Genomic DNA, 16322 nt, shown 5'->3' with positions numbered 1-16322 from the left:
GAGGGGGTTGTATGCTACTAATTACAGGCCTAAGGAAATTGAATCACAAGACCAAAAGTAACTTTCAACAACTGAACTAAGGTAGTTCATCCAAATAAGAAAGGAAGATGGATAGAATTCAAATGGTCAAGTAATATATGGTAGCATGAATAAGATCAATGGATTCAGAAACCACCAAGTGAACACCCACACCCCTGTTGATTAAATTCCAAAGGATCAAGAAGACAAGTGCTATTGAGAGTGTTACTGAGCAAATTTATACATAAGCAGGAGTTAGTAGATGTCTGCTCCATTGTAGGACCATGTTGAAGACATAATAAAAAATCTGAAAGCCATCAGTCAGCGCACATGTTAGCATGAGCACAATGATCATAATTATAAAAATTGGTGAAGTTGGCTCCTTAGTCCTTAAAATCAGAATATAGACAAAAATACAGCCAAGGTTGCCCAAGAATATTAAAGTTAAGTTTTCCAATTATTAAAAACTGAACCATGACATCTGCAAGGGTTCCTATTTTGCAAAATATGTCTAGGCTAACATCCTAACCATCACCGCAACACACCACATATGATTTATGCTGATTTTTTTGTGATAAGCATACATCAACTTAGATTTTGTGTAACTATTTCTGTTTCTCTTCTCAATAATTTGTAACAGAACTTTCACTGAAACTAGACGGTTTTCAGGCACAATGACAATGAAGGTAAATATTGAATGGGTAAAACAAAAAGGGACCCAAAAGATGAGGCCAAGTACTAAAGACCTTTCGGAAAGTGGCCTATCGCATCCAAAGGGCGGAAAGCAATCTTAAACCGTCTACATCAACCTCTCAATGGCTACAAACAGGGATAAGGTGTATGAGATCACAAGGTCCTCTAAACATGCATGGATTAGAAAACACTAACACGTTCTCTCTTTTCCCAGGGCCCATGGTTCTTCATCTTCTTTCTTCAAGAAATAGATTAATTTGGTTATACACACAGATTGTTGTATTTGGTTGAACTTTCTAAGGTAATGTACAGAGTCTGAAGATAACTTACATCATCCAAATTATTCTCTACTGTACCCCACTTATTTGTTCTAATGTCACTACTCACTACTTTCATCAGCTGCCAAAATAAAGAACATCCACAATAAATTTTTCAAGATAAGATTACAAAAGCAAACTAGTACCTATCTATTCTATCCACATAAACAGCTCGACAAGTCATTCCAAATTTATCCAATAGTACTAAAACATTATATTGGGTTTTGATATCAAATTCCAGAAACTCAAATTAAAACCTTCAAAAATTAACAATGACTGTTCAACTTTGAAGACATCATGACATACATGGAAAAAGAAAATTGAAATGACCCAAGAAAACAAAAGGCAGAGACATGTATCAACAAATATACCTTTTCATTAATTCAATTATTGACCATATATGTAATATATATGAAACTTAGGGGAGAAAGAAAAAAAAAATAAAAACAAGCTTACCCAGCAAAAACCCAACAACCAGAAATAATTTGGTGACAAAAACAAGCGCGCTTTGCATTCCATTCCCAACAACAATCTCCCAGCACCCAACAAAAAAAAAAATACAAACCCAACCAAAAAAAAAATTCTATATGCCCAATTAACCAATCAGGACACGCCACGTGTAATAATATTTTAAGCGTTAGGGCAATCCCTCGCAAAATGTCCTTCTTCTCCACAATTATAACACCCTCCTCCTCCGCCACCGCCACCGCCACCATAATATCCACGCCCACCACCGCCTCCGCCGTATCTCCGAGTCCCAACACCACCACCGCCGCCGCCTCCACCGCTGTAGCCTTGATAACAATCCCTAGCCAAATGACCAATTCGCCCACAATTGTAACACTCACCACCGCCACTAGTTCTTCCAGTTCCACCTCTTAGTCCAAAACCACTCCTTCCACCACCAAATCTGCTAAAATTACCAGCTCTACCCCTCCCACCTCCTCTCCCACCGCCGCGGCGGGATCTGGTAAGGTTGGTCACATCGACGGCCTTGGTGCGCCCATCGTCTCCAAAATCGATGAAGAACTCGACGGCTTGACCCTCCGAAAGAGTCCGAAACCCATCGGATTGGATCGAGGTCTGGTGCACGAAGAGGTCCTCGCCTTCGTCGTCTGGAGTTATGAACCCAAACCCCTTTTGCGCGCTGAACCACTTCACTATGCCCGTCGATCTCTTCGTCTCCGCCATTGATCTAGAATTTTTGGAATCTTCTAGAACTTTCTTCTTCTTCTTCGATTCTTTTTTTTTTTTTTTTTAAATCAGTAGTGATTGGCCATAGGGGAAAGAGGAAAGGGTCGACGAGGGCTGAGAGTGTACGAGTACGAGTGAGGGAGTGGCATCGAAGTTGGAATTGCATTATCCAATGGGTTTTTTTTCTTTTTTTTAGGGTATAATTAGGTGGGACCAGTTTCTCCAAAAAAGAAGAAGGTGGGACCAGATTTGTAGAGATCAGACGGTTTTTTTTTTTTTGGTGAACAAGATCAGACGGTTGATACGGGGCTACTGGACTGTTGGATCGTATTTATTTATTTATTCTTTTCAGGAGGTGGATCGTATTTATGGTGCAAAGTACAAGCATGCTTTATGGCTTATCCTCACGACATGGGGCGTGTTATTTTTCTCTCCTGTCAGTATACTTTTTGTATTTTTCTAACTTTTAATAAAAAAATATAATGACAATATTTTTAGTTTATATACTTTTTTTTTTTTTTTTTGTAATTATTTTTAAATTTGCAATATAATAATTGATTTATCAAAAATCAAACATGTGTAATCAAGACATTTGAAAGCTTAAAAGGGATATTTGGAGACTAACATAATGTTAGGAGCTTTACAAGTTGCTGATAATGGTATGAGGAATTGAAGTGTTTGGACAACATTAGGCTAGTTACTTAGCTCAATATTTTCTCAAGACACCAATGGCTCCTCATGCCTATCTAGTGAAGCTCTTAACTACTCTTTGAGGGGGACAAGATCGGTCTCACTGCTGGATTCAAAATGATGAGTATGATGAAGAGCAGCATGTGGAGGCACCTTGCTCCACATAATGCCCCAAGGCCATGGCAGAGGTGGGCATGGTGGGTAGAGATGGTTTTGGTAATGATGGGCAGCAGCAAGTGGTGCTAACCCTAAGTGATGATGCATGGCATTGGTGGCTTGGTTGATGATTGCTTTATGTGTGGGCTTGGTGGCTTGAGTGCAAGGCAGTGTTGGGCTGCTGTGATAATGAACTGTTGTGCAAGGCATTGGGCTTGTTGGTGCTGGCCAAATGCATGGACTTGTGTGAGTGGACTGATGGCAATTACTTGGTGTGCTGCATATGGACATGTTGTGTAGGCCGTGATGCTGATGAAAAGGGCTTGGACAGAGGGCCAAGCTTTCTAAAACGTGATGGAACAATTGTGTGTGGGCTGCTGGAGCATGGGCAAAGGCCCCATGATGTGCTAAGTGATGATGCATGGCATTGGTGGCAGGTTGATGATTGCTTTGTGTGTGGGCTTGGTGGTTTGAGTGCAAGGCAGTGTTGGGCTACTGTGATGATGAAATGTTGTGCAAGGCATTGGGCTTGTTGGTGCTGGCAGAATGCATGGACTTGTGTGAGTGGACTGATGACAATTACTTGGTATGCTGCATATAGGCATGCTGTGTAGGCTGTGATGCTGATGAAAAGGGCTTAGGCAGAGGGCTGAGCTTTCTAAAACGTGATGGAACAATTATGTGTGAGTTACTGAAGCATGGGCAGAGGCCCCATGATGTGCTGAGATATGGGTTGGCATGTGCAGAGTGTGCAACAGCAGTTACCGGCAGTTACAAAGCAATTCCTAGCTTGCTGGATGTTTAAACCTGCTATGTAGGGGATGGAAACGTGGAGAGTAGGCCAAGACAGCATCAATTAAAGGTGTCCTAAGTCAAACCACATGTGGTAGCAAGTCCTAGAGAAGAGGGGCAGTTACTTGGCAGTAACTGCTACGACAGTTATTTCTGTACATATATCCTAGGTTGTTGGGGTTGTTAACAACAAGAGTGTGTATTTTTTGGCTTATAGAATTTCGTGTGTATTCTTCAGACTTCCTTTGTACTTGATATTGAGTAATAAAGGTTGGGATTGGTGCCCTGTAAATAATGTGTGTGTTGTGTGTGTGAATTCCCTTGATAGTTCTATTCTAAGAGTTTTTGTAGTGTGTGTGTGGAGTGTTGGTTGAGACTAAGTCAGGGACTTAGTGCCATCATAAGCAGAAAATTTAAAAGAAAAATTGACCCTATGACAATTGGTATTAGAGCTTGGCTGCCATATCTGTGGACACCAAGGCAAGGGTGACTGTCTTGGAGAACATACTTAGAGTTCTTAGAGAGGGGGAACAACTTTCTATGTATGACAGATTGGATGCTGTCTCTACAAAAACTACTGTGGTAAGGAATGATCTTGCAGAACAAAGGGATATTGTGTTTACTGGTGTCGAAGAGTTGGTTGTTGCATTAGATGCCCAGAACCAAGCAGCAAGGGAGACCAAACGCCAACTTGAAACAGAAATTGCTCGGTTGAAGAGAGCAATGAGTGACTTGCCTTGGGAGGGGGAAGTGGCTACCAAAGTGAAGGTCCCTGAACCAAAGCCCTTTAATGGTGCCAGGAATGCCAAGGATTTGGAGAATTTCCTATGGGATATGGAGCAGTACTTCAAGGATGCTAGGGTGCCTAGTCAAGAGATGGTGACGATTACTAGCATGTATCTTTTAGGGGATGCCAAGTTATGGTGGAGAACCCGTGTGGAAGATGATGCAGATGCTGGTAAAGGAAAAATTTACTCGTGGGAAGCCTTAAAGAAGGAATTGAAGGATAAGTTCTTGCCTACCAACACTACATGGGTTGCAAGAGATGCCTTGAAGAAATTGAAGCAGATTGGTACATTGAGAGAATATGTCAAGATGTTCAGTTCTTTGATGCTGGATATCAAGAGCATGTCAAAGGAGGACAAATTGTTCAATTTCATATCTGGCTTGCAGCCTTGGGCACAGTTGGAGTTAAAGAGGTAGGCTGTTCGTGATCTGCCTACTGCTATGTTCGCTATAGATGCCTTAATGGACTACAAGTTCAATAAGCCCAGTGGGGATGAGGAAAAATGTAAGTCCAAGGACAAAGGGAAAGAAAAGCAGAAGAAGGATGGCAAGAAGAAGGATAAGCAAAAGAAAAATTAGGGTAACAAGAGCAAGGGAGAGAGTTCTATCTCTCAACCAAGCAAAGAACAGCCCAAGCTTAATGCTGGCTGCTTCATTTGCAATGGCCCTTATCGTGTAAGAGACTGTCCAAAGCCTGAGAAGCTTAATGTCGTGGTTGTTGAAGATGGTGGTGGGCAGTTCGATGAAGAAGTTCCCAGCAAAGTGAACCCCTTGCAATTGCTGAATGCACTAAATGCAGGAGGTACTTCTAGGGGTCTATCTTATATTCAAGTGGAGATGAACGAGAATGGGGTTGAGGGTATGCTTGATTCTGGTGCTATCCACAATTTTATTGTTAATCGGATGGTCTAACGACTTAGTTGAAAGTGAGCAAGTGTCCAAGTATGATCAAGGCAGTAAACTTAGAGGCAAAACCTATGTTGGGAATTGCTTATGGAGTGAAGTTTAAGGTTGGTGAGTGGACAAGAAAGGTGAATTTCCTAGTCATGGAGTTAGATGACTTTGATGTAATTCTAAGTGACAAGTTCCTAGTAGCTGCTAAGGCTGCCTTACTGCCATTCATTGGAGTGTTGTTAATCCTTGATGAGAAGCAGCCATGCTATGTTCCTGTGAGGCGTGGGGCAGGAAATAACAAGATTAGTAAGGGGAAAGAACCAATGGTTTTAGCCATGTAGGTTGAGTATGGGCTGAAGAAGGGTGAGATGACTTACTTGACTACATTGATCGAGATGAAGCAGGACAAGTATGTCAAAGTTCTCGATGCTGTGGTTGGACTGTTGGAGGAGTTTGCTAATGTGATGCCTCCAAAATTGCCTAAGACCCTTCCACCAAGGCTGAGATGAGGAAGCAGTTGACAAAGCTACTAGATGCAGGCTACATTCAGCCCTCTAAGGCTTCTTGGTGCTCCTATTCTGTTCCAGAAGAAGCAAGATGGCTCATTGCGGATGTGTGTGGACTATAGAGCCTTGAACAAAGTGATTGTGAAGGACAAGTATCCAATCCCTTTGATTCAAGACCTCTTTGACAGATTGAGCAAAGTTTTTTACTTCACAAAGTTGGACTTGAGATTAGGCTATTGGCAAGTGAGGATTGCTAAATGGAATAAGCCTAAGACTACTTGTGTGACTCGGTATGGTTCTTATGAGTTTCTAGTTATGCCTTTCGGTATAACAAATGCCCCTGCTACATTCTGTAATTTGATGAATGATGTCTTCTATGAGTTTGTAGATCGTTTTGTTGTGGTTTACTTAGATGACATAGTGATATATAGTGAGTCCTTGGAGGATAACTTGGAACACCTTAGGAAGGTGCTATCCAAACTGAGAGAACATCAATTGTATGTCAAGAAAGAGAAGTGTGAGTTTTCCCAGCAAGAGATTCTATTTCTAGGGCATAAGGTCAGCAAAGGTCAAGTGATGATGGATGAGAGGAAGGTGTAGGCTATCCTTGATTGGCCTCCACCAAGTAAGGTTTCTGAGTTGCAATCTTTCCTTGGATTGGCTAACTATTACAGGAAGTTTATTCAAGGGTATTCGAAGAAGGTGGCTTCTCTCACAGATTTACTGAAAAAGGATAAGAAATGGGTGTGGATAGATGCATGTAAAGAAGCATTTAAGAAGTTGAAGGTTGCTATATCGAGTGAGTTTGTGCTGCGTTTGCTAAATTTTGGGCTACCCTTTGAAGTCCATACTGATGCTTTTGAAAAAGCAATTGGTGGTGTGCTAGTACAAGAGAAACATCATGTTGCCTATGAAAGCAAGAAGTTGAATAAGGCAGAATAGAAGTGTTCAACTCATGAAAAAGAGATGATTGCAATGGTGCATTGTTTGCTAGCATGGCGTGTGTGTCTGCTAGGGCCTAAGTTCGTGGTGAGAACAGACAATGTGACTAACACCTTATTTAACACACAAAAGAAGTTGTCACCCAAGCAGGATGGTGGTAGGAGTTGCTGCAAGAGTATGACTTTGTGTGGGAGCACAAACCAAGCAAGCATAATGAAGTAGCAGATGCACTTAGCTGCAAACAGGTGCAAGAGTATGTGGCTGCCTTGACTAGAATGGAGTCAGATTTTGTGGACAGGATCAAAGACAGGGCTAAGCTGGATGCTACCTATCAAAAGCTAGTGCAAGATGTGAATACAGGCCTTGTGAGGCGTTATTGGCTTAAGGATAGGTTTTTGTATGCCAAGGGTGGCAAGCTGTTTGTTCCAAGTGGGAAGATTCGGAGATATGCTAAAGGAAACTTATGATCCACAATGGGCAAGACATCCAGGTAAGGATAGAATGTATGCATTACTGTCCTGTTCTTACTATTGGCCTAAGATGGAATTGGATATTGAGTTGTATGTGAAGATTTGTCTAATTTTCCAGCAAGATAAGGGCTTAAATCAAAAGGAAGCAGGTTTATTGCAGCCTTTTCCTATACCAGAAAGTCCATGGGTTTCGGTTTCAATGGTTTTTATTACTAGTTTGCCAAAAGTTAAGGGGATGGGTTCAGTATTTTGTTAGGATTAGTGCCCATAAATCCTATTGTATGATGTTATGTATGACATTATGTATAACTTAATATTGTGATTAATAAATTTGTTTTCTTATAATCTAAAATAATGGTAACATGAATATCGGACATTATCATATAGTCCATGAGATGCATAGTATGTGATTTATGTGAAAAGTCACAGAAGATATAAATCACAAGTTCTTTGTAAACTCAAAATTTGGTTCATAGTCGGTGATGAAATTAGGCATTTCATCTACGAAGACTATAACATATCAACTAAGATGATTTGTCTTGATCATGGAAGTGGAGACTTCTAGTTGATGTGTTGATATATTTTAAGAGTTAAGACATATTGAACTGGACCGCTGTGAGCTTTATTATTCTCCTAATGACTGCCAAATGAATAATAAATCTCACGACTTCTATTTACATGAACTCTTAATCCTCAGATGATAATGGACCTGATCATGAAGTGTAGGTTGCTTTGATATATCAGGATTGAGATCTATCCTAACGGTCAAAACCTCAGTATGTTGGGTAGCCACATTTAGTGTTGATGGAACATATATTCTCAAGATAGAATTCATAGTCTCTTAACAGAGATATAAAATATTCCCTTGAGATAAGTTTAATGAGTTCAGTTATTCAGAGAGTTAGACATAACCACTTTGGTAAGAAATTACTAAAGTATATATTTATGAAATTGGATTTCATAAATATATGATGAATAATATTTAAAGGATTAAACCGGGTACTCAAGGATAAGATGTAGTAATTTACAAAGTGGCAGTCTACATTCATGACTTTGTATTACTACGAATATTTTATGAAAGGGTTGCATATATAATTAAGTCTTGGGATATAATTTATAAATAAGGCCTAGAGTGCAACTATATTTATATAGTGGTATTAAATATAGTTAATGGTAACTTTGGACTTGTCAAGAGTTGACAGAAAAGCCCAAGGCCCATTGGAGCTAGTGTCTTATTGGTCTGCTTTGGTCCTACTCCAAACCACATACTAAAGCCCAATTAGAAAGGCGCAAAAGACTAGCCCAATTAGAAAGGCCCAAAAGGCTAGCCCAATTTAATAATCAATTATAAGGAGAGAAACATACAGAATTTTAATATATGAAAAAGAGAGACATCATTGTGTAAAGGGGTGTATGTGAGTGTTGGATACTCTCATTCTCCCTTGAACAAAAACTTATTGAAAGATCACACATCTTGGGCGCAAAGTGGAATTGGAGTGAAGATTAAAAGTATTCCCAAGTGCTTTCGATCTTTATTTTGAAATTCATCACGCCAAGGTATGCTCTCTTGTTCTTGAATTCTGAAACTTACATAGTGCATGTTATCATTTTCGAATGAAGTAGATCCATTATTTTTCCGCTGCGTATGTTTTGTATGTGATACAAACATTTAATTTTCCTACAATTGGTATCAAAGCGGTCTTCAATTTCTATTTTGTATAACATATTTTGTGAGTTTTAGAATCAAGAATGATAGTTTCATGATGTTAGAAAGTTATTTGATTGATTTTCTGCATGGTGATTGGAATTGTTTTGATGAAAATTGAAATTGATGTTATGATGTTGTTTAAGTTTGATATTAAGTATGTTAATTGTTTAATTTGCTATTGATTCAACCTCCTCCTCATATTCAGAAGTGCCACAGCTTCCTTTCCTAATTCCAATCGCGACATTGGTAATCCCGCATCTGAGATAAACCTAGTCTGATTCACGTGGCAAAGGGCATTCCTTGTCCCCTTCTTATACTAGTGATTCATTTCCTGCAAAACCTTCCACCAGCAGCCGATTCCTCCTGCTTTTTGGGGCATCTATATAATATATGTATTTAAGGCTTTAACATCAATGGAAATCAGTTAGATATCAATCTCTGTCTCTTATGTTCATATGATGGTTGTTTGTTAATGAAAAACCATTGAAAATGCTTCAGGAAAAACTTTGGAAATTCGAAGTTCACGAGTTTCGATCGATCGAAAATTGTTTTCGATCAATCAAGTGAATTGGTGGCCATTCTGCTTGATTCGATTGATACCCGATTGCTAGTCGATCAATCAAATTTAATTTTGTGATCAATCGAGAAGCGATCGAGTACCAATCAAGCCAGGCGGACAGTTAGGTTCGAATTTTTTAATTTTTTTGACCGATCGAGGGGCATATTCAATCGATCGAAAGAAGGAAATTTTGAATTTTTCTAAGTGTTTTCAAGTTTTAAAAGTGCAAGGTTGTGTTGAAGGAAAAATTTTGGTTTTGTATCTCATACAAAACACATAGCAGAAGCAACAAATAAGGATCTATTTTATTCATGATCGATAACGTGCACTATGTAAATTTCAGAATTTAAGAACAAGATGACGTACCTTGGTGTGGAGAAATTCAAAACAAAGATTAGAAGCACTTGGAAACACTTTTAATCTTCACTCCAATTCCACTTTACGCCCAAGATGTGTGGTCTCTCAACCAGTTTTCAAGAGAGAATGAAAGTGTGTCTCACACTCTCTCACACACACCATTTCTTATTTCTTTTCTTTCTCTTAATAAAAATTCTGTATGTTTCTCCCTTTATAACTAACTGATTATCTAATTGGGTTGGCCTATTAGGCCTTTCCAATTGGGCTTTAGTATGTGGCTTGGAGTGGGACCAAAAGGGACCAATAAGACACTAGCTCCAATGGGCCTTGGGCTTTTCCGTCAACTCTTGACAAGTCCAAAGTTACCATTAATTATATTTAATACCACTATATAAATATAATTGCACTCTAGGCCTTATTAATAAATTATATCCCAAGACTTTATTATACATGCAACCCCTTCATAAAATATTCGTAGTAACACAAAATCATAAATGTAGACTGCCACTTTGTAAATTACTACATCTTATCCTTGAGTACCCGGTTTAATTCTTTAAAGTTATTCATTATATATTTATGAAATTGGATTTCATAAATATATACTTTAGTAATTTCTTACTAAATTGGTTAGGCCTAACTCTCTGAATAACTGAACACATTAAACTTATCTCAAGGGAATATTTTATATCTCCATCAAGAGACTATGAATTCCATCTTGAGAATATATGTTCCATCAACACTAAATGTGGCTGCCCAACATACTGAGGTTTTGACCGTCACTTTAGATCTCACTCCTGATATATCAAAGCAATCCACACCTCATGATCAGGTTCATTATTCTCTCAGGATTAAGAGTTCATGCAAATTGAAGTCGTGAGATTTATTATTCATTTGACAGTCGTTAGGAGAATAATAAATCTCACAGCGGTCCTGTTCAATATGTCTTAACTCTTAAAACATATCAACATATCAACTAGAAGTCTCCACTTCCATGATTAAGACAAATCATCTTAGTTGATACGTTATAGTCTTCGCAGATGAAATGCCCAATTTCATCACCGACTACGAACTATAAATTCTGAGTTTACAAAGAACTTGTGATTTACATCTTCTGTGACTTTTCACATAAATCACATACAATGCATCTCATGGACTATATGATAATGTCTCATATTCATGTTACCATTATCTTAGATAATAATAAAATAACTTTATCAATCATAATATTAAGTCATACATCATGTCATACATAATGTCATACATAATATCATACATAACATCATACAATAGGATTTAAGGGCACTAATCCTAACATGTGTGTAATTAGATTACGCATATTTTAAATTTAAAAACTTTTCTTTTAAAACATCTAGTGGGAGAGAGATACAAGGGTTGGATCTCATGGCCTCCATTGTCGGTTTATAGTAGTGTGATTAAACACCTCGCCTTGGCGTATATGCCTTGCTTCATTCGGAGGGTGTTTAATTCATGGCACTACAGATTAAACTTCTTAATGATGGATAATATGTGTTTTTACATTAAGAACGACCACGCTACCGTGGAGTTACTTAATGACTCACATGGAATTCAATCAATGGTGTACACTAGACTAAGTTCAATGTTAACCTCCGTTCGGAGCTATGTCATTATTACTTAGAGGCTAAAGGAAATACGAAATGTTATTAGTGTTTGATAAGAGTTATCATGATAGCACTAATAATGAGAATAGTTCTTAATCAATCATAGTGTTTATAATTTACTCGCTTCTAAGGAATTTTAAACATGGGATTGGATTGTTATTGCATATATTATTTCATGGTTTTATTAAGGTTCCATATTATATGCTTATATGCTAAATTGATAATGTCCAATTTACTTATTATATTCATGTTTATTATTTTCAGATTTGAACATGACATCATTTAGCCCACTTGTTACTATTCTTAATCAAAACAAACTGACTGGATTCAACTATGTTGACTGAAAAAGAAATTTGGACATTATTCTTACAGCTGAAGAGCACAAATATGTGCTTACTCAACCATGTCCTAGCTTTCCTTCATTACATACTCCTCTTGAGGAAAAATAGCGATATGATCGTTGGCAGAAATCTAATGAAATGGCCAAGTGCTATATACTAGCATCCATTTCAAATGTTCTACAACATCAAATACAAGATGTAGAACTAGCTTCGGACATTACGCTAAGTCTGAAGGAGATATTTGGTGAGCAAGGCAAGAAACCATGAGGCAAATTTATAATACCAAAATGGCTGAAAGTAGTTCAGTGAGAGAGCATTGTCTTACACTGATCTCTAATCTGAATACATTAGAAGTTTTAGGTGCCGACATTGATGGAGAATCCCAAGTGCATATGATACTCCAGTCACTACCAGAATCATTCAAGGAATTCAGACTTAATTATAACATGAACAGAAAGATTTATTCTTTGTTTGAATTAATGAATGAGTTAGTGGCGGCAGAAGGAATCCTTGGTACTTCTAGTGTTGAAGCCAATGTGGGTGAAGCTTCTACTTCTTAACCTAAGTCGAAAGGCATGGGTAAGAAGAATAACAAGAAGAAGAAGAAGAAGAAGAAGAAGGACTTCACTAAGCAAGAGGGTAAGCAAATTGCCTTAGGGGTTGCTGACAAAGGAAAGAAGATCAAAGGAAAGTGTTTCCATTGTGGTGAGAAAGGACATTGGAAGAGGAATTGTCCAAAGTTCAAAGCTGCCAAGAATAAGGGTATGGAAAGTTCATTTCTTCTTGAAATATGTTTGGTACAGAATCCCATGGATTATTGGTGTGTAGATTTAGGTTGTACTAATCATATCTGCAATTCTTTGCAGGGGTTTTAGGAGACCAGAAAGTTGAATGAAGGGGGATTGTTTCTTATTTTGGCTGATAGGAGCAGGATTCTGGTTGTAGCTGTTGGTGTTGTTAATTTATGCTTTGAGTTTAGGGTTTTAATATTGGAAGACTGTCTATTTGTACCTAATGTTCATAGGAATTTAATTTTTGCAACTTATTTAGGTAAACGTGGATATTGTGTTATCCTAAAGGACAATGTTGTAATAAAGAAGGATAAAATGTTTATTTGTTCTGACAATGTTGTGGATGGTCTTTATATCTTAAATCCTGATAAGCATGAATTACATAATTATGAATTAGATAATGACTCTCATGTAATATCATTAAAGAGAAAGTTTCATTCTACAAGTGATGCATATCTTTGGCACTTGCGTTTGGGTCATATTAATTCAAATAAGATTCAAAGACTAATCAAAGATGGACTTTTGCAGCCCATGGACTTTGATGGATTCCCTGTTTGCGAATCTTGTTTGGAAGGTAAAATGACCAAACGGCCTTTCTTTCTTGTGTAGAAGAGCCCAAGAGTTGCTTGAATTAGTTCATACAGATGTACGTGGTCCTATGTCAACCCAAGCAAAATGAGGTTATGAGCGCAATGCCATGTTTGTGTGCCTAGACCTAGGCTTTGTTTGTCATGTCATGTGCTATTATAGCCCTTTTTGTTTGGATGTATGCCCTTAAATCCTATTGTATGATGCTATACGTATGACATTATGTATGAGTTAATGTTGTGTTTAATAAAGTTGTTTTTATTATTATCTAAAAATAATGGTAACATGAATATTGAGACATTATCATATAGTCCATGAGATACATTGTATGTGATTTAGTTACAGAAGATGTAAATCAAAAGTTCCTTGTAAACTCAAAATATAGTTCGTAGTCGGTGATGAAATTAGGCATTTCATCTGTGAAGACTATAACATATCAACTAAGATGATTGTCTTGATCTTGGAAATGGAGATTTCTAGTTGGTATGTTGATATGTTTTAAGAGTTAAAACATATTGAACTGGACTGCTGTGAGATTTATTATTCTCCTAACGACTGTCAAATGATAAACTCACGACTCATATTTGCATGAACTCTTAACCTTGAGAGGATAATGGACTTGATCATGAAGTGTAGGTTGCTTTGATATATTAAGAGTGAGATCTATAGTTACGGTCAAAACCTCAGTATGTTGGGCAGCCACATTTAGTGTTAATGGAACATATATTCTCAAGATGGAATTCATAGTCTCTTAACAGAGATATAAAATATTTCATTGAGATAAGTTTAACGGGTTCAGTTATTCAGAGAGTTAGACCTAACCACTTTAGTAAGGAGTTACTAAAGTATATATTTATGGAATTGGATTTCATAAATATATGATGAATAACTTAAAGGATTAAACCGGGTACTCAAGGAATTAAGATGTAGTTATCTACAAAGTGGCGGTCTTTTTTTATGATTTTGTGTTACTACGAATATTTTATGAAGGGGTTGTATGTACAATAAAGTCTTAGGATATAATTTATAGATAAACGTAGAGTGCAACTATATTTATATAATGGTATTAAATATAGTTAATGGTAACTTTGGACTTGTCAAGAGTTGACAGAAAAGCCCAAGACCCATTGGAGTTAGTGTCTTATTGGTCCCTTTTGGTCCCACTCCGAGCCACACACTTTATCCCAATTGGAAAGGCCCAAAAGGCTAGCCCAATTAGATAATTAGTTAGAAACAATGGAAGAAATATACAGAATTTTCTGTAGAGAATTGTAAGAACATCATTATGAAGTGGTGTAAGAAGTGTTAGACACTTTGGCTTTTCTCCTTTGGAAACTGATTGAAAGACCACACATCTTGGGCGTTAGTGGAATTGGAGTGAAGATTGAAAGTGTTCCCAAGTACTTCTGATCTTCGGTTTTGAAATTCACCGCTCTAAGGTACACTCCCTTGTTCTTAAATTTTGAAACTTATGTAGTGCATATTAACATTTATGAATGAAGTAGATCCGTTATTTTTCTGCTGCGTATGTTTTGTATACGATACAAACATGTTATTTTCCATCACTTTTGTCGTCTTTCTTTCTTGTGTTTTGGCTTTTTGGTTTAGACCCGATCTAGACCCTATGGTCTTTGTCATCATCCATACACCTTAACCTATATCAAAGGGTTTGGATCATCCTTTTTGCATGTTTATGTTTGCTTGCTTCTATGCTTTATGCTTGTGTTAGGGCTTGATCTTGTTTGGTTACATTTAACGCCCATGAGGCCTTGTTTAGGTGTGACCACTTGGGATGTGTCTCCGGATGCCGGGTTACTCTGTGCGTGCTCTTCCCTTTTCCGCTCCGTATGATGATATACTTACCATACTTGTTTGTGCCACCTGTTGGCTTTTTATGCATCTTTAGACGCTTGCTTATATGTCCATGCATGAGTCTTGCTTGCTAGTGTGTCGTCCATACTTTAACACAATGAAGCTATGGACATTCGATCCAAACCTACGTTTTTCTCTCACAGACGTCACCTTTTGTTTGCCTTTTTGCTTGTTTGCTTTCTTGTCTGCTTGATTTCGTGTCTTGTCTGCTTATCTTTGCTCGTCATGTCTCCTGTCATATGCTATGCTTACTATGTCTATCATGCATATCGCTTCGTGCCTCTTTTGTATGCTCGTTACCTCTTTTCCTTCCATTGCTTGTCTGCTAGTTTCTTGTCTTTGCCTTTGCATGTACACACATGGAGCGAGGATACTTGGAGCTAGGGCACGGCTTCCCAGGCATGAGCAAAAAGGGTGCGGAGTCAAGCATGTAGATTTGAGCCAAACGGCTGTGTTTAGTAGGTTTAGGATTTTAGCCTTTCCCTTTGGTTATGTACTCTTTTAAACTCCCTTCCTTCCTCCTCCCTTTCATTATTAAATGGGTTGTATTAGGTATATCATGCTGTGTACCATTCGTCCTCACCTCTAGAGTATGGCAACCCCTATTTATTTTTCTACTCTTGTATTTTAGGCCATGCTCTAGGGATATAGGCATTTACTTTCTTGCTCTGTGTGCTCGTGTTGTGCATGATTTATGTATATATATACCTACTCGCCCCTTTCGGTGTGATTGTCATAGTATGTACCACCTAAGGCAAGCGATGCCTAATTTCCACAGCGAAAGCAAGGTGACATGCCACCGGGTTTTCGACGTGGAAATTTGGTATTTTGCTTGAATGCTTTAGGAGAGTATAGATTGGGACCACACCCATTCAAAAGCCAAACCTCAAAGCCCCCGTGTATGCAAAACCCTGAAATCCAATGCCAAAATCATGTTTTTACTGCCAATTTCCAAAAATTAAGGTTTTATCAAAATAAAGGATTGTCCTCGAACAGGCATTGTGGGGT

At 38.0% G+C, this 16322-nt stretch overlaps 1 protein-coding gene and 1 pseudogene across 1 annotated transcript; one reads left to right on the top strand and one right to left on the bottom strand.

Moving 5' to 3' along the window:
* Positions 1–1384: 1384 nt before the first annotated feature.
* LOC142619012 (cold shock protein 2-like) lies at positions 1385–2405 on the bottom strand. The gene has a single exon (XM_075792087.1). It carries the CDS (start codon positions 2217–2219, stop codon positions 1659–1661), a length of 561 nt encoding a protein of 186 aa, XP_075648202.1. The 5' UTR covers positions 2220–2405; the 3' UTR covers positions 1385–1658.
* Positions 2406–3091: 686 nt separating this feature from the next.
* Positions 3092–16322, top strand: part of LOC142620532 (uncharacterized) — a 59680-nt pseudogene continuing 46449 nt past the window's right edge.

Source organism: Castanea sativa, chromosome 12, assembly GCF_040712315.1.
Source record: "Castanea sativa cultivar Marrone di Chiusa Pesio chromosome 12, ASM4071231v1".
Taxonomy (NCBI): Eukaryota; Viridiplantae; Streptophyta; class Magnoliopsida; order Fagales; family Fagaceae; genus Castanea; species Castanea sativa.
This window is presented reverse-complemented; position numbering and strand designations above follow the sequence as displayed.

What these genes read in the sequence shown, in the direction of transcription:
- LOC142619012 (XM_075792087.1), bottom strand. Translation starts at nt 2,219, where the DNA reads ATGGCGGAGACGAAGAGATCGACGGGCATAGTGAAGTGGTTCAGCGCG.